This window comes from Puma concolor, chromosome D1, assembly GCF_028749965.1.
Source record: "Puma concolor isolate L17-30 chromosome D1, mPumCon1.1.hap2, whole genome shotgun sequence".
Taxonomy (NCBI): Eukaryota; Metazoa; Chordata; class Mammalia; order Carnivora; family Felidae; genus Puma; species Puma concolor.
Window position 1 is genome coordinate 12896864 of NC_141676.1, and position 23050 is coordinate 12919913.

The following is a 23050-nucleotide window of genomic DNA, read 5'->3' on the forward strand; positions in this document are numbered from 1 at the left end:
AGAGACACTACCAAATGAAAATAAAAATTTCATCTTCCACCAACCAACCACACAGCTAAAACTCCCCTAGGACACTTGACTACTAGATGCCAGCCTCTTAGCCGGAGGAGCAATAATGGTGGCATAATCATTATCCCAAGATTTAGATGAGATTCCATTTTCTTGTCCCGTTTGTTTTAGGATCATGCAAGATATTTCCTGGAAAGGATGTTTAATAGAGCATAAGGTTTAAAGTACCAGCCACTTCTGAAAACTACTGCACAGTAAAATCTAGGCTAAAACAATGAGGTATCCACACCACCCAAACTTCAAATAAATTAATTTGCTATGTAGATCACATAACACCTTATAGTTTTTGTCTAATGTATAGTTTTCCAGTCCTTTACATCTTCTCATGCTGATAGACGGCAAACTACAAGGTCAATTTTACTTCAACTTATTGGTAAACAGGCAGGGGCGCTTGGGTGGCTCAGTTAGTTAAGTCTCAGACTCTTGGTTTGGGCTCAGGTTGTGATCTCACTTGGTTAGTGAGATGGAGCCCTACATCGGGCTCTTCGCTGAAAGTGCGGCGCCTGCTTGGGATTCTTTCTCTCCCTCTCTCTCTCTGCTCCTCCCACACTCTCTCTCAAAACAAATAAACTTAAAAAAAAAAAAAAAACAGACAAAAACAAACTTCTACCCTTGGATTTAGGTACAGAGACGAATGCCCTTTCAGTACCAAAACCACCAACGATCTTTTATTTTTGTAGTAATCTCTATACCCAACCTTAGGCTTGAACGCACGACCCTGAGATCAAGAATCACATGTTCTTCCGACTGAGCCAGCCAAGCACCCCACCCTCTTTATGTTCAAATCCTGCTGCCTTCCCACCTGTCCTTGTGAGAGGTGTCTGCTTATGTTAAAGCACTTTCTCCCCTTGTGCTCTGGATCTCACCCCCTTCACTCCTACATTTTCTTCTGAATTTCTCCTTTGACCTTGTATTTGAAACACAGAAAAAAACAGAATGGTGTCAAGAAGATTCCCATACCAATCATTAAATTCTCTCCCTCTAGTCTGTTGATATGCTGTGTCACCCTATCTTAAAAAAAAACTAACAAACCCTCCCTTAATCCTACATCCAGCCCCCTCTTAGCAAAGCTTCGTGAAAGAGTTGTCTATAGATGTTATCTTTACTTCTTCAGTTCATATTATTTTTTTCAATAATATATATATTTCAATAGGACTTTTATCTCCACCATTCCAAAACTACACTCATAAGGTCAATACTGACCTCCATGCTTTCAGATCCATAGCCAAGTCTCCTTTGCTAGCTCCCGTTATACTTTGCCTCTTATGTTTGGGTGCCCTGAAAGTCCATCTCTATCTTCTGATTTCCATTTATACAGTTCCTAAAGAATTTTATCCAATACTACTGCCTTAAAAGACTTCTACAAGCCAACAGCTCCCATAAACCTTCAGCCCTAACTTTCCCACACCTTCCAGATTCTTTCTTTTTTCTACCTGTCCACACAGCATCTCCATATGGATGACTAGTAGACAGCTGACACTTAATATTGCTAAAGTAGGACTCTTGATATTCTCTCCTCCTTCCATGAATTTCCCCAATCTCCTATCCAATCTAGCTACTCTAGTAAGAAATACAGAAATCAGCTTTGATTCCACCTTCTTTTCTCCACCACTTCCATCAGCCAAGTCGTACCTTACCTCCAAAATATCCCAAGGCAAGCTACTCACCAATTCCACCTCTGCTAGTCTAATCCCCTATCAATTCTCACACTGAAACTACCCAAGTCTAACTTGTATCCTTGATCCTAACTCTTTCCATTATCCACAGAGCAACGATCTTTTCAAAATCAGACCATTCCTCTGTGTAACCACCTGCTTTAGTCTAAGTGTTTATGTCCCCCCAGAATTCATATGTTGAAATAATAAGCCCCCAAAATGATGGTATTAGGAGATAGGGCCTTTGAGAAATGCTTAGATCATGCTTCGTGAATGGGATTAGTGCCTTTGTAAAAGAGGCTCCACAGCGTATCCCTGGCCCTCTACAATGTGAGGACATAGCTAGAATTAGGCAGTCTGCAACCCCAAAGTGAGCCATCATCACAATAGGACCTTGCTGGTGCCCTGACCTTGGACTTTCCTGCCTCCAGAACTGTGAGAAATCTCTGATGTTTATAGGCTATCTAGTCTGTGGCATGTTGTTACAGCAGCCTGAAGGAACTAAGACACCACCCCTCTCCCATCATTTGCCACTGCTCTTGGATTACAAAAGCCTTACGTTATCTGGTCTCTGCTGCCCCCTCCAGCCTCAATTTTTACCAAGCTTCCCTTGATACACCAGCCTCTCCCTTCATCAAACACATCAAATTTTTTCCTTTCTTAGCGTTTTGCAGGGTTTCCTCCCACAGGAAGATTTTGTCCCAGTCTCACCCAGCCATTTAGGTCTTAACGCCAAACGTGCTCAGGGGAGGCCTGTCCTGACCACCCAGTCTAAAGCACTGTCCTAGTCACTCTGTCTCAGATCACCCAATTTTCAGTCTCTGCATAGCACTTACTGTTTTTGTTTTTCATTCTATGTAAGCTCTGTAAGACTTTGTCTATGTTGTTCCCCATCTACAATAGCAAATAACAGATACTCAATAAAGATCTTGTGGAAAGAAGGAAAGAAGGGCATCACATATTTACTCAATCCAATCTAAACTAGGAACACAAATAATCCGCAAGAAATCAAAAGAGAATGGGCTTTCCCAGCTTCTTACCACCTGAAAAAGCTGAATTTACAGTTGGACTTAGGACCCAGTTCCCAACCAGACAGACAACTGCAGCCGAGACAGCAAATGAGCTACGTCTGGAAAACGATCAAGCTAGAAATCTCAATCCAACTTTATCACCAGCCGCTTCAGCTCGTCATAGTAAACCAGCATGGACAACAGATTTAGCATCTATTTACCTATGAGGGAAGGGAAGGGAAGGGAAGGAGAACCATTATAAAAATTCACTTGCTTGGTTCACAAGTGGGCTCTTGGCTTTCCTCTCCTCTAAGAGTTTAGCAGTAACTCGTTTCAGTGATGTTTCCATAGTGCTTAGGGGAAAAAAACAAAATTTTTAAAAATTATACCAACTTCCGTGATATGGCAAAAATATTTATTAAAATTTTCCAAGTTTAAACTTGAAAGAGGCCTCCTGATTCAATCTTTCATCCTGGATAAATGAGATAACAAGTACTATATACAGAATATAAAGCAGTAATAGTAAAAAAATTTCTCCTAAAAATTAGTCCACCAAGTGGACAGTGGCAGAAATGGGACTCTCCAGGGCCTCAGAGAATTCAAAGCGGCACCTTAGGTGATCCAAGAAACCAATTATATTCTCCTAGTTTTCCACTTGGTTCAAGATTGGAAGAGTTAGGTTACCACCGGCTGTTTCAAGAGGTAGAAATATGCTTTCTACTAGTTCACTATTTACTGGCCCGCATGGCCTCAACAGATTCTCATACCTCAGCCCGTCTGCCTTTGGTGATGACCAGAAGACCTCTACGTCCCAGGCAGCAAGGCTTCCTGCTAGTCTCTACTTAAGATCCATGAACCTGATATCCATGATGAGAAGAAAGTTCTTAGGCAGTGGGCGGGGGGCCGGAGAGAGAACAGTAAACACCTGATGCTCCAGGTCCACGCTGGTCACCACGATGAAGCCAGCGACACTTGTCTCAGAAAGGTTCTCCTCTGTGCCCTCAGCAGTGCTAACACTCAGGAGGTGGTGCACCATATCGCGGCCAGGCGTGACAGGTACTAGCTTGAGCTGATTGTCCTCCTGAGACATGCCCAAAGGCAAACAGGAGTCTGGAATGGTGGGTGCCCCAACTTTGTAGATTTTCACATCTGAAAATTTGACATTGAAGGCATGGGGATAGAAACAGCCCCGGAATCCATAGAAATACTCACGGATACGCTCATCCCTACATTCCCGCCGGAAGTCTTTGGAGCGTTCAACCACACCCCCGGATTTAGGGAGCAGCACAGTGCGTACAAAGTGAGGCAGGTCCCGTTTTAGTTCGTTGTACAGTCGTTCTTGATCCAGAACCACAACCACATCTACCTCAAAGGCTGAGGCAGCGTGCACCAGGGCCTGGTAACCAGAGCCCTTGACCCAGCCACAGGTATTAATGACACAGCCACTCACAGAGGCCCTTCGGTTCACTTCACATCTTTGATTGAACACATCCGCTAAACGAGAAGTAATCTGCAGAAGAAAGCACGAAGGTGAGGAAAAGAGACACAAAACTAGCAAACTCATAGCTATGTAGAATAAGTGGTTATTAGGTACAAGAGAAGATGACATTCTTAATGGCTGTGGTTTTAACCTCATTAACATGGATTTCGTTTTTATGTTGTTTCTTCTGTTTATTGTTTCATGTCCTAAGTAGAGATTGAGTTAATTACTTAACAACGGGTCCACAGACTTGTTTAACAATCTGAGGTTGACTTATATCTGAAACGGTCTTTCCCAAAATCATCTGGAAGTAATACCAGCTGAGAGGGAGCAAAGAAATGACCACAGACGGTTTTAATTAGCACACTTTTGCACAGCTTCCTATCCTGATAGCAGCCCTTCCCTCCATCCCCCCTTGGCGCCGGCTCTGACCTTATTATAAAGCTTGATGTTGGTGCCAGGAGTGGTGGAGCCAAAATGATACACCAGAGGGGCCTGGATAGAGAATCCCTCTTCAACATCTGCCGGCCGCTCAATGTAGAGGGCCCCCATGGTACCAGGGATGGAAACAGAGCCCTGACCCACATCCAGCTCCACGTAAGTAGGACGGCGGCCCAAACGCACTGCGTAGTTGAGCAGTAGACGGCACACTGTGGACTTGCCCACATCAGTGGGGCCCACTACCATCACCCGGGGGCCTCGCTCTTCTTCCTTCTCCGCCTGCCTCCTCATCTGCTCCAAGGCTGTGTGAGTGTTGAGATAAAGTAACATAGGAGTGTCCTTGGAGACATAAGCCACCTCGGTGCGGCCACTCAGCTGTAAAGAACAGCCATGCCAAGTGAAAACAGCCACCTTGGCACCAGCATCAAAAGTGAATTTCTTGTTTCGGGTCAGCTCTGTGCCGAAGATTTCTGCCATCCCAGCCAGCAGCTCCAACTGAACTGACTGAGATGCCTCCACCTCAAAGCGAAGTTCTGTTTCTCGCTCTAGTTCAAATTTAGTTGTTGGCTTCTTGTCATCATTGGCCTCCTCTCCCATCTTTTCTGTGTAGCTGCTGAGCCTAGAACACAAATTAATTATCAGATCTAAACAGAAGTTAGGACACTGTTCAAAATCCTCCAATGGATACTTCTCCTTACCTGCTTTATTTTTCTCCTTATCTGTGATCACCACCTGTCTCACTATACATTTATTGTCTGTCTACCCCCACTGGAACGTAAGGGTTGGGCAGTCTGGTTTGCTGCTGTATCTCTAGTATCTAGAATAGGACTGGACAACCGGTAGGCACCTCATAAGTACACCGAGTAAATAAATGACTCAGACATAAGAAAACTGTATCTACAGATTGACCTAAGACTTGATTATATCACCTCCATTGCTCCTTTCGTCACTCTCGGGATACTCGACTTAAGAGGGCAACTGATTCCCTCTTATTCAACAAGAAAGGGCGTCTGCAATCTGGATGCAAAGCAGAGAATATGGAGTTTGCACTTGGAAACAGCATTAAGGTCCCGCTCAGCAACTACTAGGTAGTGTCTTTAGACAAATCACCTAACCTTCTCCTCAGCTGTCACCTGGAGTCACTTACACTTCCTCTCACAAAGTGTTGTGCTGGGGACTGTTGGAGGGAAAAAATTACTCCGTAAACTAGAAAACGCCGAGAAGTAATGAAAAATGATTTCCGATCCCGAGCCGCAGCTCTAAGTCCAGCATCTGTCCCGGCACTCCCAGACGCCGAAGTCTGTCCAGGCTCTAAGGGGCGACGGTTGCATTCCTGAGCTTATCATCTCACCTGCACAAGCCACGAAACCAAACCGGTAAAACGACGAGCTCCCGGCCGGACCTAAACCCAACTACACGCCACGCTCGCCCAGTTCCACGCCGGAAACAAAAGCGGTTCCGCACTTGCGCAATGGAGGAGCCGCGGTCGCGCGATGTCCCTTGGGATATGTAGTTGTGCGGGAAAGGCCTCGAACTGTTGAGCTCGCGCAGCCGCTCGGCCTTCTGGGAGTTGTAGTTAAAGGATTGTTTTTAATCGGACGCCGAAGGTGGGAGGGGCGGTGGCCCATATTGTTTGCGAAGCCGGCGCGCCGGGGGGTAGGAGGCGTGGCGGTTACGCCCCGCGCGGGGCGGGGACCCGCCGAGGAGCCAATGGTTGCCGAGGCGCGGCTGCTGCGGATTGTCGCCCGAGTGTGCCCGCTCACCTGCAGCCAGGAAAGGAGAAGGGCGGCGGGAAGCGGGGGTAGGCTCACCATCTGGGTCCCACGACCGTCTGCTTGCCGGGACCACAAGCCAGGATGTGAGAAAATGCGCAAAACCCCACGTGGAACACGAGGAAATCTGAGAGTAAGGAAAGCGAAGAACAGCTTGTCCGAGGCCAGCCTGGGCTGTCATCCCCTACCTGACACAGTGCGTGGCACCTAGAGGGCATTAATATTTTTTGTTTGTTTGTTTTAATAAAAGAATAACAACCCAAGAATTTCTTCCAGTTACTCTTTAGGTCAGTCATTACCCAACAACGTCTCTCCTATCGAGTGGGGAGTTCTGTTGGGGACTCCTTTCCCTCCCTGAATCCCCGTCAGTTATACCAGGCCAACCATTTACCCCGCAGGCAACAGGTTGGGCCACGGTCTGTAATTCTCACGAGCTTGGGCTTTGGAATCTTGTGCTCTGCTATGCCACTTTCTCACTGCGTGACTTTGGGCAGATCAGGCTCAAACTCTGAGACCCAGTTTCCTGTCTAAAATAGGGATAATAACTGTACTCAACCTCTTAAAGTTGTTTTTAAAGATTGAATGGGATGATACATGTAAAGTACTAAGCACACTGTAACACAGCATTTGATTATAGCTTTTTAAGTTTTTATTATAGGTTGAGGAGGGGGAGCACGAATAATGCCACCCATTTGTACAGTAGTTTAAATATTTTTCAAAGCCCTTTTCACTATCTTCTTTCACAGCCACCCTGTAAAGTCAGTTTTATTATCTCCACTTTCAGACGAGAGAGGAGACTAAGGTAGGTGAAGGGACTTGCTCAAGCTAGGACTCAAACCCAGGATTTGGGAGTTTGCTATTATAATAGCCAACACATAGTGTTAGATGCTAGGTACTATTCAAGGGGCTTGACAGGCGTAAATTCATTTAATCCTCACAAGAATCCTGTGAATATACTGAAATTGTCATCCCCACTTTACAGATGAGTACTTTCTTCAGTCCGGTTACCACGGTTAATCCGGGTCCAGAAACCTGGGATGATTTTCTGGGTTGCCTTTTTCACAGTGGCCCTACCCTAGCAATCATTTGCGTGGGAGTGCCATCCTCACTGCTCACAGCTTTTTCTTTAATGGTTTGCTTTCATTCACTCATTCACCACGGCATGCATTCTCTGGTGACCTGTTAAATATCCCATGATCTTTCACCGTCCTTCAAAAATTCAGTTCCAGGATTCTATTTGCCAATTTTTTTCCCAGAATGAGCACAGCCTCTCCTGTTTCCCTGCAGTCTACCTCCCAGATCTGTTTCTTTGCCTCCACACTCTCTCCCTTGAGGCAATTTCTCCCAAATATCTGAAGGACATCTTTATTTGGATACTGTATAGCCATCTCAAGTTGAATTTCACGCAAAGAAACCCCTCTCCTCCTTTGGACTGTTTCACTTCTTAAACAAAGTGACGGCACAACATATAGAGCATCCATGCTTGCCTAAGCTCTCCTCGCTTTTTTTTTTTTTTTTAATTTTTTTTCAACGTTTTTTTATTTATTTTTGGGACAGAGAGAGACAGAGCATGAACGGGGGAGGGGCAGAGAGAGAGGGAGACACAGAATCGGAAACAGGCTCCAGGCTCTGAGCCATCAGCCCAGAGCCCGACGCGGGGCTCGAACCCACGGACCGCGAGATCGTGACCCGGCTGAAGTCGGACGCTTAACCGACTGCGCCACCCAGGCGCCCCTCTCCTCGCTTTTTAACTTCCACCAAGAGCCCTTGTCATCTGCACCCCCAACAATACGGTCCTCATGTGTCTTTTTTATTTTCCTCTCCAGCTGAATCTTTGATCATTTTCTTCCTGAGTTAAATTCATCGGTATCCCTTTTTGCTTCCAAGCTCTCCATCCTTGCCCTAAGAGCTACTCACCTACCCTTTCCCCACTTCCTTGCAAGAATGGTTCCTCAAATGCCTCCCTCCACTTACCTTTCCTTTCTCATCTGCTGCCCAGACAGAAACACTTCTTCCTTTACCCAGTTCTCTCTCTCACTTCCAAACCTCGGTGATATCACTCACGACACCTGCACTGTGTTTTCACAATTTACCTCAAACTCCAGAATCTTCCCTGATTAAATATTCAGAATTCCTTGTATTTTTTCATACCCAGCTAGCGAGGCCTCCCATTACCCACATCTCCCTACTCTTCCCTTCCTTGCATGTGAAAAGACAAACCACCCACAAGCTGTCCTTTCTACGTCCCTATCTTTGTCACACTTCATTTTCTTTCTCTTTCTTTGTTTCTTTCTTTCTTTCTTTCTTTTTTTGTCACACTTCATTTTCTAGATGGTAGCCTCTGTTGGAAGTTGGGGTTTTTCATCTTAGAGAATGTGTTCCGTGCCCACATACTTTAAAGATATGCACAGGACAGCACTACATGAAAAATAGAATCTGAGTCAAATGAAAAATACTTGGAAGCTGATAGAAAAAATAGCACTGAGAGATATAAGTTCTTCCTAAGATATCAAGGTGGTATGCGTCTCTTGAGATCTCAGAATTTAAGAGTAAATCCTCTCTGGGTTTAAGGATATTAAGTTGAGCACACTATTTTTGAAATAATAGTAGCTGCTGTTATTTATATTTATATTTATATTTATATTTATATTTATAGCCTGCCAGGCACTTTTTAGGTGTTTACAGGTTACTTCACCTTATTTCACCTCTCCATGGGGTAAATGTCACAAGCTTCATTTAGCAGAAGAGGAAAACTGAAGGACAAACAGGATCAGCAACTCGCCCAGTGGTTCCTCGTGAGCATATTGGCAGAGCTGGATTCAAACTCAGATCTCTCTGAGACCCAAGCCAGACACTCGGACCACGTCTGAAGATGCAACTCAGCCGCTGTTTTCTGATCGTCTTCTGGATGCGGGGCTCTGCGCTAGGCACTGCAGTCCTGGGATGCAGAGAGGAGTTTCCCAGAGGACGCTTCTCAGAAAGTTTACAGCCCGTTAGAGCACCTTCTGTAATGTGGGTGTTTCTGTCCAGAAAGCACAAGCAGCTTGGAGGTAGCTGAGCAGAGGTTCCTGCTTGTGAGATGTCCAATTTCATCTGTGACCCTTTCGGGGACATTAAGCTGAGGCTTGGAAGTGTCCGGTACAAGCTTGGGGGCACAGTTTGCCCTATGTGACAATGAATATGTCTCTCTTTTCCCTGCGTCAGGGCGGGCATCAGAGCTGAGATGGGAAATATATCATCTTGGATGTGTGTGCACACGCCTCTCTGCATCCGTCTCTCACTGTCACCGCCTGGCCACCTCCTTTCCTCCGGCCCTGCCACCCATACTCCATCCTGGCCAGCCCTGTCCTTCCTCCAGGTTCCTTCTGTCTGCTTGGCCACACCGCCTTCCTCCTCGGCAACCAGCCTTTCCTCCTGCGCCCCCCTGGCCACCCCGGCCCTCTGCTCCCTCCCCTAGCCCCATCCCTCGCCGCCTGCCCCCTCCCTTCCTCCCGACCCGCCTCCTGTGTCTCCCAGCCCTGCTCTGACGTGGGAGGTGAGGGGGTGGGGGGACGGATGACTCACAGTGTTATGATGCAGTTCCACAACACACAGCTACATTCACCCACAGACCGAGGTACAGACGAGAGACAACCTCTGGCCCCCCAGCAGCTGGCCAGCTTGGCAGCCCCAGTCTCGAGCCCCTAACTACTCTCCCCCGCCCCCATCCCCTTCCCAATTGAAGGAGCTGAAAGAGAAGAGAGAAGAGTGAGCAGAGAGATTGAGAGATTGAGAGAGAGAGAGATAGACGGAGATCTCTGGAGCAGACCTCAAGGTGAGGGGGCAGCCCTTCTCCAAATGAATTTTTTTCCCCTTTGCAAATTTCCTCCTCCTGCTGCGTGTTGCTTTCTCCCCATCGCAAAAGCATTATTCATCCACCCTTTGTCCTCCCTTCCCCCTCCCCGCTGCCTCTGCTCCTCTCTCCCTCTCCGAGCTCTGACGGTTCCGCACTTAGATTTCCCGGCAACTTCGGCTGCTGCATCAGGCCTCACTGTTTATTGTTTTGCTGCTGATGCAGACCCCCGAAGCCCGACCGGGGAGCTGGCTGCGCTGCTGATTATTTGGACCATACCATACCGAGAACGCCAGCCCGGGGGGGTGGGGGGGGGTGGGGGATGAAACCTCGGAGGAGATGAGAAAATCCATTGTGAGCAGGTGTTGCGTCCGCCCCCCCCCCCCCTTACTCCCCCAGGCACAGGATTCGCACCTGGTTCCCCGAGCCTCTGCCTGGGCGCCTCTGCTGTCAGCACTGGTTGCTCAGCACACCGCCCGCCCGCCCCTCCACCAGCCCTCCCTCTCCCCTACCTCCCACGGTCCAGCCCAGGCTCACTTGGGGGAATATCCTCTCCCTAACACTCAGCTTGCCTTTGTTTTTCCATCATTTGCCCAACTTGCTTCTCCCTGTGATCTGAGCCGGGAAAGAAATGAACCCATCTCCCCCTCCCAGCCCCCTTCCCCGCCCCCCCCCCCCCCCCCCCCCGCGAGTGATTCTCTGGCCTTCTGTGCAGCCTCTCTTTGGCCTGATGGGGAAGCAGGGGAGAGAGAGGGAGGGAGGCGTGACATAGGCTGGAGCAGGAGCTAGAGAGCAGGGACCCAGCCAGCCCCTTCACAGGTGCACTTAGGTGGAGAGCAGCAGAGGGGAACTCAGGCAAAGTTTGAAGGCAGACCTGGGAAGTGGACGCTGGTGAGGAGGGCCCAGACTCCTGCGGCCAGAGCCCAATGTCACCCTGAACTCAGCTCAAGGTGTCTTTCTGGGGCCCAGCCACAGGGAAAGGACCTCAAACTGAAGATGGGCTCTGTTGGGGGTTCTGTGGAGAGACTGCTGCCTGGCGGCCCCAGGAAACACTAAAATGGCTGGGGCACCAGTGGCCACCACAGAGGACATGATGAGAGCCTCTTTGCCCTGACTACTCGCAGCCACACTGTCCCTGCTCTGCTTAGTGGCCTTGCCTTGCCAGAGCACCGAGCTGGCACCTCTGAACTGGACTTGAGCTAAATCACCCACAACAGGCCTGAAAGCCCCATGAAGGAGACGCCTTATCAGAGGCAACAGAGGACACCTCCCTTCTTATCCTCTGCCTCTTGTACCCTCAGTCACTTTGGGACTGGAGTCTGGACAGATACCAATATCTTTCTCACCATTCCTAACCAGAAACCAGCAATTATTTTATCTGCTGTCACCCACAAGAGTCACTGCTGTTCGTCCCTGGCCCTGGGAAAAGGTGGAAACGTTCTCTGCCTTATACCCCAGAGCATAGGTTTTGAAAATAAGAATCTCCCACTTCTGCTCCCACTGCACATCACCTAGCCCAGGAGTGCCACCCTCCCCGAAGTGATCCCCACTTCCCATGGCTTCCGGCTGTCAGGTCTGTCTCTCCACGGGCTGAATGTCCACGTCTTTAACTGAGGCTAAGGCAACAGTTAGAGCAGTACAGACGGACCAAGGGGCTCAGAAGCTGAGAAAAGCTGGAATGAGAGGACCAAAGCGCGGGACCGGGCGAAGAGCCACATCTGAGGTTGTCAGTACCAACGGAGACAGCCATGAAGTTCTAGTTCCGGGAGTGCAGGACCCCAGGCCCAGGAAAGGGCCGAGCAGGGCGTGTGTACTTGCCCGCCTGCTGGCCTCTCTCCCACGCGACACCTACGAAGGACCAATTGCGTTGCAAATGGAGGCCACAGAAAAGAAAAACCGCCAGGCTTCCCCAACTTGCAAGAGGCTCTGAACCTGAGCCTTCCGGCACACGTAGGACGCAGACCCTCACCAAAGAGCCAAAACCCAGGCGAGAGCAACTCGCAGATGACGTTGCTCCCATGGCAGCATTTGCACCAGCAGGCTGCTCTCAGTGGAAAATGGTGGAGGCTGCTCCCGCCCCAGGAGGGAAAGACACCACCTCCCCGGCTGTGGCACCGGAGGCCTGGAACAGCTGCCAGAGCAGGCGGGAATCCAGGGACCGGGGAGAGAGTGCGACTGGATGCTGCAGGGGGGGGGGGGGGAGGGGGGGCGCGGGGGAACGATCGTGATGGGGGAAGTAGGGGCAGGGGAGGGCTGAGCCCATCTTCCCCGTTCCCTCGTTCCCTCGGGAGGGGCTCTCCTGATGCACTCTCCCCTCTTCCCAGGTGACTTCCATTTCTATCTGGTTCACGTCTGGGGGGGCCCTGGCCGGGCAGCCCCCCCACATTTCTCCTGCCCCGAAACACGGCTCTAGCCAACCTGCTTCGCTGCTTCACCTGCGACCGACTGTGTGGGGGCTGCACGGCGCCAGCCCCTCCAGCCCGCCAGGGCATCGTCCTCCAGCCCGTCATGCCCAGCTGCGACCCGGGCCCGGGCCCTGCCTGCCTCCCCGCCAAGACGTTCCGCAGCTACCTGCCTCGTTGCCACCGCACCTACAGCTGCGTCCACTGCCGTGCGCACCTGGCCAAACACGATGAGCTTATTTCCAAGGTACGCCAAGCAGGGGGGGCCCGCCGCTCGGCCCTGCCGGCTCCCACCAGGATTGTCCAAACTCACCTGGCGGAGAGGCAACAATGCCCACCCGCCCTCTTCCTTGCCCCTGGGGGACCCAGGCAGTGGGGCCCAGGGCATCCCGGCAGTCACCGTCTGTCCTATGTCTCCACAGTCTTTCCAAGGGAGCCATGGCCGAGCCTACCTGTTTAACTCCGTGTGAGTCTACCTCTCTCTTTGCGTGTATGTGTGTGTGCGCGTGTCTGAATGACTTTCCAGTGTGGGAAAGGGAGGTGAGCCATCCGCAGGTGGCCTGGCGCCTCCTGCTTTGGCAAAGGGGGCCAGAGACCCAGTGTGCAGTTCTCCCGTGGAGCATGTGGGCAGAACTGGAGAGGGAAGGCCCGGGCACTAGTCATGAACGGGTGGATTGCTGCCGGCAGGCCTTCCAGTTGGGCAGGGCTCAGCCCTCTCCAGATGGCAGTTCCTTTGGGCTGTTTGGGGGCTGAACTGATGGAACAACTCCACTGGTGCCGGGTCCTTCCTCTTTCCTGAGACAGGGTCAACGTGGGCTGTGGACCAGCCGAACAGCGCCTCCTGCTCACGGGGCTCCACTCGGTAGCTGATATTTTCTGCGAGAGCTGCAAAACCACACTGGGCTGGAAATACGTAAGTCCCAGGAGAGAGGGCCACCCTCTCAAGCGGACAACCAAGCCCCCCCCCCCCCCCCCCCCCCCGCCCCATGCCCACATGGCCAGGTTTTTGCATGACACCCAGAGGCAAGAGGGAGTTAGTTGCTGGGTTGGGGGGGGGGGGGCTCTTGGGAGGCAGGGGTAGTACAGCAGTAGTAGGTCCTGGAGGGGGTCTGCTTTGTCCTGCTTTCACTGCTTCCCCTCCACCAGGAGCAGGCTTTTGAGACGAGCCAGAAGTACAAGGAGGGGAAGTACATCATTGAAATGTCACACATGGTGAAGGACAACGGCTGGGACTGAGGGGCTCAGGCAGGCTGTGCCCTTCCTCCGCATGCCCACCCTCCCCGCACCCGTCCCCGGGCCCTGCAAAGCAGTCCATACCAGCATGAGTACTGCCCCACCCCTGGGGGGAACCCAGCTCCCGGCACCCCTCCCCCGCATCACCCCCAGGCCCCTTTGGAACAGGGGTCTGGGGTACCCCAGGGGTGTTCAAGGCTCAGGAGTGGGCAGCAGTCAGGGAGAGCCAGAACTGGGGAAAGGGGATGGTTGCGGGTTCTCCTAGCCCTAAGATCCTGAAAATGGAGGTGAGGGCAGGGCGGAGATCAGGCAGAGGACCAAGGGAGGACCCGTTTCTGCCCCAAACTCTTTTTGAGTGAACGGAGGACAAGTTTTGAGGCATGGGGCTGGTAGATCCCAGCCCACAGAATAGCAGGTGAGAAGGGGCTCGAGTTGGGAGTGAAATCTTGGCTTCAGACACTGCGACACACCGGAGTCTGAGGGTGAAGTTTCCCACCCCTGTTTGTAGGAGAAAGCATTCGGGGGTGGAAGGAAAGAAATCCCAGATCCCAGGCCCTGGGAAATGAAAGAATCACAGGGGTTTCCATTTTACTCCACTTGTTAGTTTATCTTGGCACTAAAGAGGCACTTTCGAGTACGTGACTTTCGCCAGGGGGTGGGGTGGGAGAAGCTGCTGCTGGAACAGCCCCCACCCCCCACTGGCTGTTTCCAGAGCGAGCAGTCCGTACGGGCATTCTGAGGCCCAGCCACTGCTCCCTGGGACCCAGTCCCTTGGAGGGGAGGTGGGACATCAGTGCCACGGGGCCAGGCTTCCTCGTGGCTGCCACCAGCGAACGAAACTTTTGTATGATACATAAAGTGTTTGGGTCTATTTTTAATAAAAAGGGGAAAAGCAACCGTGAGGCACTCTCTCCTCTTGACTTTGCTTCCCATGCACAGACCTTAACTTATACTATTCTGTCACACTCTCCCCAGTACCTGTCCCTTTAGGCCACTAGAGGGCAGCAATTGCTTTGTCTGTGTCAAGACCCCACTTGAGCCCTCGCCAGGGGGATGGGTCTTCAGGTGAGGTTTGCTTAGTGAAGCGAGGGCTTTTGTGAGCAGTGTTTCCAAAGGGGGCAACCAAAACAGCGCCTCTTCCAGAGCCCTTGACAATGAATCAGGTATTGCCTGGATCCAGGATTGGGCACCTGGAAGAGGCTCACCCCTGAACAAGGGTGTTCTTGGGTCCTATTGCCTTTCAACCTGGACTTGGAATGTTTGGGTCAGCTCATGGCCACACTCGAGGCTGAAAGGAAAATCGATCAAGCAAGGCAGCTTGATCCAAAGTGGAACTGAACAGCTCAAGATGGCAGCCATCAGTGCAACCATGTGACCCACGTGCATTTTCGGGGCAGTGATGTGAAATTCCCATTGTTGTTGGGTCACTGACAACCGCAGGGAGGACTGTACACATCATAAAAATCACCTTTTGTAAGCTAGCTTGTTATCCAGATTCGTTCATTGATATTGCAGATCTTTGCAAAGCACCTGTTACCTGCCAGGCATTGTGTCATGCACTGGAGATGCAGTGGACAGCAGGGCAGCTGTGGCCTGACGTGGGGGGGGGGGGGGGGGGCGGGCGGTGCTCTCGATCTAATGGGAGGACAAACAGTAACCAGATGATTCCAGAACAAGGGCTCTGAGCAGGGATAGGGAGTAGGCTCAGGGGCTCCTAGCAGAGGCTCAGCCTAGATATGAGGAGTCAAGGGAAGACTTCACAGAAGTGATGACTGAAGGCACGCGGAAGAGACATCGAGTGGACACAGGGGAAATGGGGAGGGGCATATTTCAGACACAGAGAACCGTGTGCCAAGGCTTGAGCTTAGTTAATTGGAGGAGGGAATAGAAGTTTCCCCAGAAAAACAGACCATTTGGGGAGCTAGATTTCATCCCAAGGGCATTGGGAAAACACTGAAAAATTCTTAAGAGTGGAGTGACATCATCAAACAGCTGTTTTGTGCCCAGAGAAGAGGCTCAAACAGAAACGTTAAGATGCTGAAGAAAGTTAGGGGACAGAAGCTAACTGTACTACCAAATACCATACGGTCAGTGTCAGAATGGAGAGGCTGTTTGGGCAGAAAGGGAGAACTGGCAGATACAGAAGTGCGTGAAGAAGACAGATACAAGCCCTGAAGGAATGACGGCCAGCACCTCCGAGGCCTCGGAGGCGTCTGTCCCGCCATTCACTTTCTGCGTGCCTGGTGATGCCTAGAGATCCAGAAACCCAGAAACCCTCAGTCCTACTTCTGGTGCCAAAGTTCAGGAAGGGTTCTCTTCTCAAGCCCCAAGCACTAACCCTGAAAATCAGGCACAAATGAGCTACCTTCTTAAAGCTCCCCCAAACTGCCCCCCCTTTGCTTACTTTCACAACTTCTTATTTCCTAGGCACTGTGGGAAACAGAGAAGTAAATGGTGTAGCCATTGTTCTCAAGTTCTTTGTCATCTCCCCAGAAGGAATCGTTCTGTGGCTTGGCTCCAGGGATCCTATTTAATCTCTAAGGTCAGGCCATGGGCAGTGCTACCCAAACCTTGGATGCCCAGACAGGCGTACCCTGGATAAGCATCATGACCAAACACTCTATTTCCCAGCAGGGTTGTGCGAGGAACTACAGGTGGAGATGAGGGATCCTTTTTATTCCCCAAGAGCCAGGGGAGGAGCTGCAGGTGCAGAATGCAAGGTGCACACAGGTTCTTGTCCCTGGCGAGCAGCCCTTCCAGGTCAGCCCTATCTCCTTTCCTGTGCATCCAGTTTTTCTCATGGAGGTCCACTTCGGTCCTATCGGTGACTCTCCCAACCTTCTCCACGCACCCTCCGACCCCAGGCTGAGTCTGGGAACTCTTCCTTCTGAAAGGTTTGAGGCTTTGGAAGATACCCCCCTACAACCAGCAGGTGGCATCAAAACCTTCCAACCCTCAGCTCAGGCAACCTCCCCGCGGACAGAACCTACTCCAATCTCTCCAGATAGGTCTACAAAAAAGACAGGTGAGCTGTCAGACTTAGGACAGGGTTATAGCTAGGCGCTGCAATGTAAGAGCTGTATAACCATGGCCCACACTGCTTAAACCTGCCTGGCCCTCAGTTTTTTCATCTGTAAAATGGGGATGTTACTTGCCAGGAAGTTATTAGTATGACGTGCCTAGCGCGTGGAAGTGCTTCCAGACGTGGGAGCGGTTAGTGCCGCCAACAGGCTTCCCAAATCTCACCAGGAGGATAGCTGATTGGTGCCCAGATGGGAGAGGGTCTTGATACAGGAGACAGCCGGCGCTGGGTAGCACTACACGGCCAATGCCCTTTTAACATTGCACTGCTAGTGGTAGGTGCAGACAGTAGCACAATGTGAAAAGAGCTCCGGCCCGCAGTAGAGGCATGCCGGCCCTGCCTCCTCGCCCCTTCTCCCAGGCCCCGGCCCACTCAGCTCTCTTGGCCTCCCTCTGCCCCTTCGCATCTTCAAGACAGCTTCCCTCCCTTCTCAATACTAACCCTTTATTTTCTTTCCCTTCCTCCTCTGGCCTCCTTCCTCATACCCTTCCCAGAAGAGACTGCCTTTTATCTTAGTGTTTTGGGGCGCAGGAGGGGAGGCGGGGTCCATGGAAGCAGCTAAAGGGACACCTTGAGCTTGGCACTCAATTGGAAGTGACCGGCAGCAACCCCAAGTGTTTGGGGGTACACTCACATGAAACTGTTTCCCTGGATTTGATCTCTGCCAGCTTCTCTTCCGAGGGAGCTTGCTGACCAGGACCGCACCACACTCTAGTCCTCCCTGCTCAAAAGCTCTCTCCTCTTCGTTCAGATAAAGGGGAGTTCTAGGCCTCCAGGGGTCCACCTCAGATGCACCTCCAGGACCAGAGGGAGGAGGAGTATAGTCACAGCTCCCAGGCAGCACAGTGAAGCTTCCAGGTCTAGAGGAGGAAGCCCCAGCCCTGCATCTCCCCTCTGCGGTCTTCAAATCCACCTTACGGAGTTCACATTGAACAACATCGTGAGGATGATCCCCTCTCTTGTACTGAGCGTCAAGGATGGGCTTTCAATGGCAATGAGAGCAGAATCGGAGTTGTTCCCAGACTCCCCTTAGAGTCCAAGCTCACTCACAACTTGCCCATCCTGGCCCAGGGAAGGGGGCTTAAACACTGGATAAACAATCCTGAGACTGATCAAAAGCCAAAGCCAGAAGACTGCCTCCAAGGGGCACCTGGAGAGCCCCGCAGGACCCGCTCCTGGCTAAAGCAGTGGTCCCAGAAGCCGAACTCCAGTTCTGACCCGGTAAGCGTTGTGTGGCCCAAAGGGGCAGAGGCTGGAGGGTGATTCCTCAGGCACACTGATCAGTGAAGGCCTTCGCGGGATGGAGCTGCCTCTGGGCGATACCCTCGTCCCCACTCCACCGCGGGCAGGAGGCACGGAGGCAGGGTTCCGGTTAGGAGCCCTTCCTCCGGGCTTCCCCTTCCAGCTTCCTCCCACCCCTCCAGGATCCGCAGACAAGGGGCCCTGTCCTGCAGTTTGCACAGTTGCAATGACGGAAACCAAGAGCCCGCTAGGGTCAGTCATCAGGCCTCTGTGTGGGGCAAACCAGTCCGGGCTGGGAAGTGGATCATGCCAACAGGGAGCAAAGGAGTGAAGGTGGGACTGCCCAGCCAGTCTCGGGGGGTGGGGGTGGGGGGCAGTGAAAGATTCTATTCACCGACGAGCGCCCAGATCTCTCCTTGGGGAGGGCAGGGAAGGGAGGCTAGGGCCAAGATCCCCTCAGCTCTCACACCCAACTCCTTCCAGAGCGGGCCTTGCGATTCACCAGCCAGCAGGGCCCCTCCCCCACCTTGGGCCCAGGAGCCATCCCCCAGCTCCTTCCAGAGGCGGGTGTAGAGACCGAGGAGGAAATGGGGGAGGGGAGGCCCCGGCTCAAGTTCTCTCCACTCCCCCTCCTCATTGGCCACCATCTTCCGGCCCCTGCCCCCCAGAGCAGCAGGGGATGGGGCCCAGCCTGTGGAAGGGAGAGAAAGGGCAGGTGGAGGGTTAGCCGGAGCAGCAGGGGCAGGGGCAGGCCCCAACTGTCTCCTCCCACCCCCTCCCCGCAGCCATGGCGACAGGCGGAGGAGACCAAGAGGGTCCTGAAAGCCGTGTTCTGTGAATGGGATGAGAAGGGCAGGGCAGGGGGTGGGGAGGTGGGGGGAAGAAGGGGGTGCGGGGCTCTCTGCCTCAACACCCAACTGTGCTGTACCACCCCCCGCCCCCCCACCACCACACACACCTCCAGGACCACACACGCGCGCACACAAACTCCCAGCCATACTTGCCACACAGCTCAGCCCTTACTCCACACTTACCCAAACAGCAAGCGCTGGATTGTGAGCACACAGCTCCCCCACATCCCCGCACCCCTGAACACCGCACACTCGCAGCTCAGGAGCGGGCCTCCCACCCACCCCCAGCCCCCTGGCTCACCCCACAACTTCTCGGGATGCAGAACTCCCTGCCCGGCTCCAGCCCCTTCAGCCACGGCGTCTCCCCCCGCCCCGCCCCCCCCCCCCCCCCCCCGCCAGGCCCCCTGTGCCCTGCACCGCCTCCCCCCCCCAACACACACCCTCCCACACACGCCCGGGCACGGACAGATGGCCCAGCCCCAGCCCTGCCCAGCCGAGCCCCCCGCCCCTTCGCCACCACACCCCCCGCTGGAAAATGACAGGGAAGCCACCCCGGCGAGACGTGCCCAGTGCTTCCCAGTTGCAGTTGTTTCGAAAGGAGAGACCGAAGAGATGCCCACGAGTGGGGGAGCACGAAGAGGGGAGCGGGAAGACGAGAGAAAGAGCCCAGACCACCCCCTCCCCGCCCGAGAGAGAATAAAACCGAGAATCGGTGGCGTTACCCTTCTGGGAGCTCCCGATACCTACACATTTCTCTTCGTTACGTTCCTCTGCCTGCCACCTCCTTCTTCCCGGGCTCTTTCTCTGCCCTGCCCTCCCTCTCGGCTTCCCTCCCTGGCCTCGCTCCCTCTCTCGCACGCCCTCCCGCGCCCCGCCGGCCCCTCTCCCGGCCGGGGCCCCCAGCCCCTCGGCCCCCCGCGCCCGCCGCGCCGCCCGGACCGAGTCCCGAGGCCGGCCGGCCGCGGCGCCCGCGTCTCTGCCCGGCTCGCTCTTCCCCCCTCGCCCCCTTTCTCCTTCCACACTCCCTGCCGTCCATCTTGAATACTTGGGATTCTTGAATGGAGTGAGCAGGATCCGCTCCCCCAGGCTCCCATTGGCTGTGGGTTAACCCTTTTGAAACGAGATCCTCCCTCCCATTGGCTGCCGGGCTCCCCTCTTCTCCCCCAACCCCCATCCCCTCCGCCTCCCGGCAGCCGGCGAGGTCAGGGCGCTCCCGGGCGCCCCCTCCCCTGGCCTCTCGCCCCCTGCCCCCACCCCGGGACGCCCCTCTTCCTGCCCTTTCCCTCACACCGCCCCCCGCGCCCCCCCCCCCCCCCGGCGCAGGGCGGCAGGTGAAGGCAGGTCCCGTTCCCGCCAAATGGGGCCCCAAGGTTGGGCCGGCAGAAACCTTGTTCCCAGATGCCCCTTGTGCTGGACTTGGAGACCTTGTTAGACGCCGGGGTGCAATTTCCTGCCCCCTGCAGCCCCTCCTGGAGCAGAAGTACCTCTCCAACGGGGAATCCGCGCAGCTTTTCGGCCTCACCCCGGAGATCGGGGAGCTCGGGAGCGCTCCTGAACCAGGCAGCCCCCTGGGCTGGGCAGGAAGAGGGCAGCTCCGGAAAGAAGATCTGAGGCTCTTCAGAGAAGCTAATTCCCTGAGTGCCGCGGGGCAGGTCTGACCCTACCAGGAATGTGCAGCATCTGGAGCTCTGCTCAGTCACAAACATCGCCTGGGACCAGCTCGGCCTGGCCCACGTGCTGGGCCCACTGGGGGCTCTGAGTTGGGGGAGCCCAGAGAGGCATGGGGGAAGGAGACAGCAGGGAGTAAGGGATGAGTCAGGCCTGGCCTAACATGCGTGGGGAACCTTTGTTCTAGGCCCAGATCCGCCCATAACATGCTTGGCGAGGTCATGCCTGCTTGGCTGGGCCTCAGTTTCCCCATTTGCAATAGATCGGTCTCGCAGAACACTGTCCTATAGAAGTTTCAGCGGGAACATGGAAATGGTCTGTATCTGTGTCATCTGATGGGGTGTCCACTAGCCACATGTGGCTACTGAGCACTTGAAATGTGGCCAGTGTGACTGAGAAACTGGCTTTTTAACTTGATTTAATTGTAATTTTTTTCCTTTTTTTAAGGTTTTGTTTTGTTTTGTTTTTGTTTTTGTTTTTTGAGAGAGAGAACACGCTTGCGTGAGCGAGCAGAGGGGCAGGGAGAAAGAGAGAATCCTAAGCAGGCTCCCCACTGTCAGCGGGGAGCCTGAAGAAGGGCTTGAGCTCACTGTGAGATAATGAAGCCAAAATGAGCCAAAATGAAGAGTCAGACGCTTAACTGACTGAGGCACCCAGGTGCCCCAAATTGTAATTTTTAAAAAGATTTTTAAAAAATTTTTGAGTCATCTCCACACCCAATGTGGAGCTCGAACTTGCAACCCTGAAACCAAGAACAGCATGCTCTATCGACAAAGTGAGCTGGGCGCCCCTGTAATTACTGTTAAATAGTCACATGTCGCCAGTTGGCTATCATTTTGGACAGTGCAGGTCTAGAATCCTTGTGGTCCTGCTGGTGAATAACATCCTATGATTCTTGTTGGGGGAGGCGGGAGTGGGGAAGTCCTTTCACTTCATCTTCAGGTACAAAATGCTCTAGATCCAAATCACAAATCGCCAAGGGCATCAATACCCGGGAAGTGAGGCTCAAATCCCCGCCACCTCTATCAGGAATCGTTTTCTTATGCTCATCTCTGTTCTGAGAAGGGATCTGAGGTACACAAACCCGCAATCCCGTGGCGGATTTGGGCTAGCAGGGAATTTGCGGGTTTGCCCAACCTTCTTGGTTTTTCAAGGATGGAAACCACGATGTTGATGAGGGTGAGGGTGGTGGATGTCACTTGCCCAAGGGGGAGCAGCAGGTTACTTTGCTTATAAGTTAACACACACCCATACGTTTAGCACATGTCTTTGGGCCTCTGCACCCCCCCCACCCCCCACCACCACATATGACTCATGAAGTCCATTCGATAACTGTACTTCTCTGACCCAGGACAAATGTATGGCTGATGTCAAGGGATAGCCATCTCCATGGGAGGGCCAGATAGGCTCCTGGGTATGCCACCTGTTCCCTGAATTCGTGTGCTTGAGAGACTCCGTTGTGGCATCTTCGACCACGAGGAGAGAAAGCTGTGGGGCAGAAGAGTGACTCTGGGCTGACCGGGAAGCAGAATTGGCGAGGGACCGAGTCTTCTGGAGGAGGAGGGGTGCAGGGTGTCAGGATTCTGGTAGCTACAGGCTGGGATGGGTGCATGCAAGGCCCTAACACCAGCAGGGACAGAGCTCTACAGGAAGCTGGCAGAGTGGAGACTTCTGTGCCAGCCTGAGCTGGTTCAGTATTTATCCACTTCCCACTTCCAGAGGGCCTCTGCCTGGCTAATGTGCCACCAGGGCAGGGGGGGGGGGGGGGGAGAGGAAGACACAGCACCTCCTGGGGAATGGCTTTTGTCTTCAATACTCCCTTACTTTGAGGTGGAAATTGCTAAATGCCTTCTCTGGGTAACAGACAGATAAGGAGTTCAGCGGAAGAAGGGCCACTTCCGATAGAGAATGAAATCTAAGAAGGCATCCTGGAGGAAGTGGCATCTAAGACTCCAAGGCTAAAAAAGATTTAGAGATGAGGAGATGGGAGAAAGGAGGACAAGGGAACGTGAAGGAGAGGAAACAACACACACTGAATGGTGGGATGTGTTCGGGGTGGGTGGGAAATTCAGTGAGAACCTAGGATGTACGAAGGGGAATAATAACAAGGATGAAAAGCTGGGCTGGGACAGATCATGGAGGTCTTGAACACGTCCATCTTTCCTCTTGTTTTTCTTGAAGTTGCTCTTCTCCTTTTCCCACCAAGAGACACGTCCCACCTACTCCTCCCTCTACCTCAGTGCCTCCACCCCCAGCTCTCTGCTGCTTTCACTTTAGCCCGCAGGCCCCCTGTCCACAAGTGTCCTTCCTGGG

General features: G+C 52.8%; 2 protein-coding genes across 6 annotated transcripts; one reads left to right on the forward strand and one right to left on the reverse strand.

The window, feature by feature from the left end:
• Nucleotides 1-3135: 3135 nt before the first annotated feature.
• On the reverse strand, nucleotides 3136-6156 carry CLP1 (cleavage factor polyribonucleotide kinase subunit 1). Of its 4 annotated transcripts, XM_086677356.1 has the most exons (4): nucleotides 6007-6151; nucleotides 5354-5483; nucleotides 4647-5274; nucleotides 3136-4244 (listed from the first exon to the last, which is right to left on the reverse strand). In XM_086677356.1, the coding sequence occupies exons 3-4, from the start codon at nucleotides 5250-5252 to the stop codon at nucleotides 3573-3575; spliced, it is 1278 nt and encodes a 425-aa protein (XP_086533482.1). In that variant the 5' UTR covers nucleotides 5253-5274; nucleotides 5354-5483; nucleotides 6007-6151; the 3' UTR covers nucleotides 3136-3572. The 4 variants fall into 4 exon arrangements, with proteins under 4 accessions (XP_086533482.1, XP_086533483.1, XP_086533481.1 ...); XM_086677357.1 differs by lacking the exon at nucleotides 5354-5483 and having other exon boundaries at nucleotides 5803-6156; XM_086677355.1 differs by having other exon boundaries at nucleotides 5354-6151.
• A 3727-nt stretch (nucleotides 6157-9883) lies between these two features.
• YPEL4 (yippee like 4) lies at nucleotides 9884-15375 on the forward strand. Of its 2 annotated transcripts, none has more exons than XM_025928988.2 (5): nucleotides 9884-10241; nucleotides 12584-12908; nucleotides 13084-13127; nucleotides 13466-13574; nucleotides 13808-15375. In XM_025928988.2, the coding sequence occupies exons 2-5, from the start codon at nucleotides 12768-12770 to the stop codon at nucleotides 13895-13897; spliced, it is 384 nt and encodes a 127-aa protein (XP_025784773.1). In that variant the 5' UTR covers nucleotides 9884-10241; nucleotides 12584-12767; the 3' UTR covers nucleotides 13898-15375. The 2 variants fall into 2 exon arrangements, with proteins under 2 accessions (XP_025784773.1, XP_086533488.1); XM_086677362.1 differs by lacking the exon at nucleotides 9884-10241 and adding an exon at nucleotides 11035-12428.
• The last annotated feature ends 7675 nt before the right edge of the window (nucleotides 15376-23050 follow it).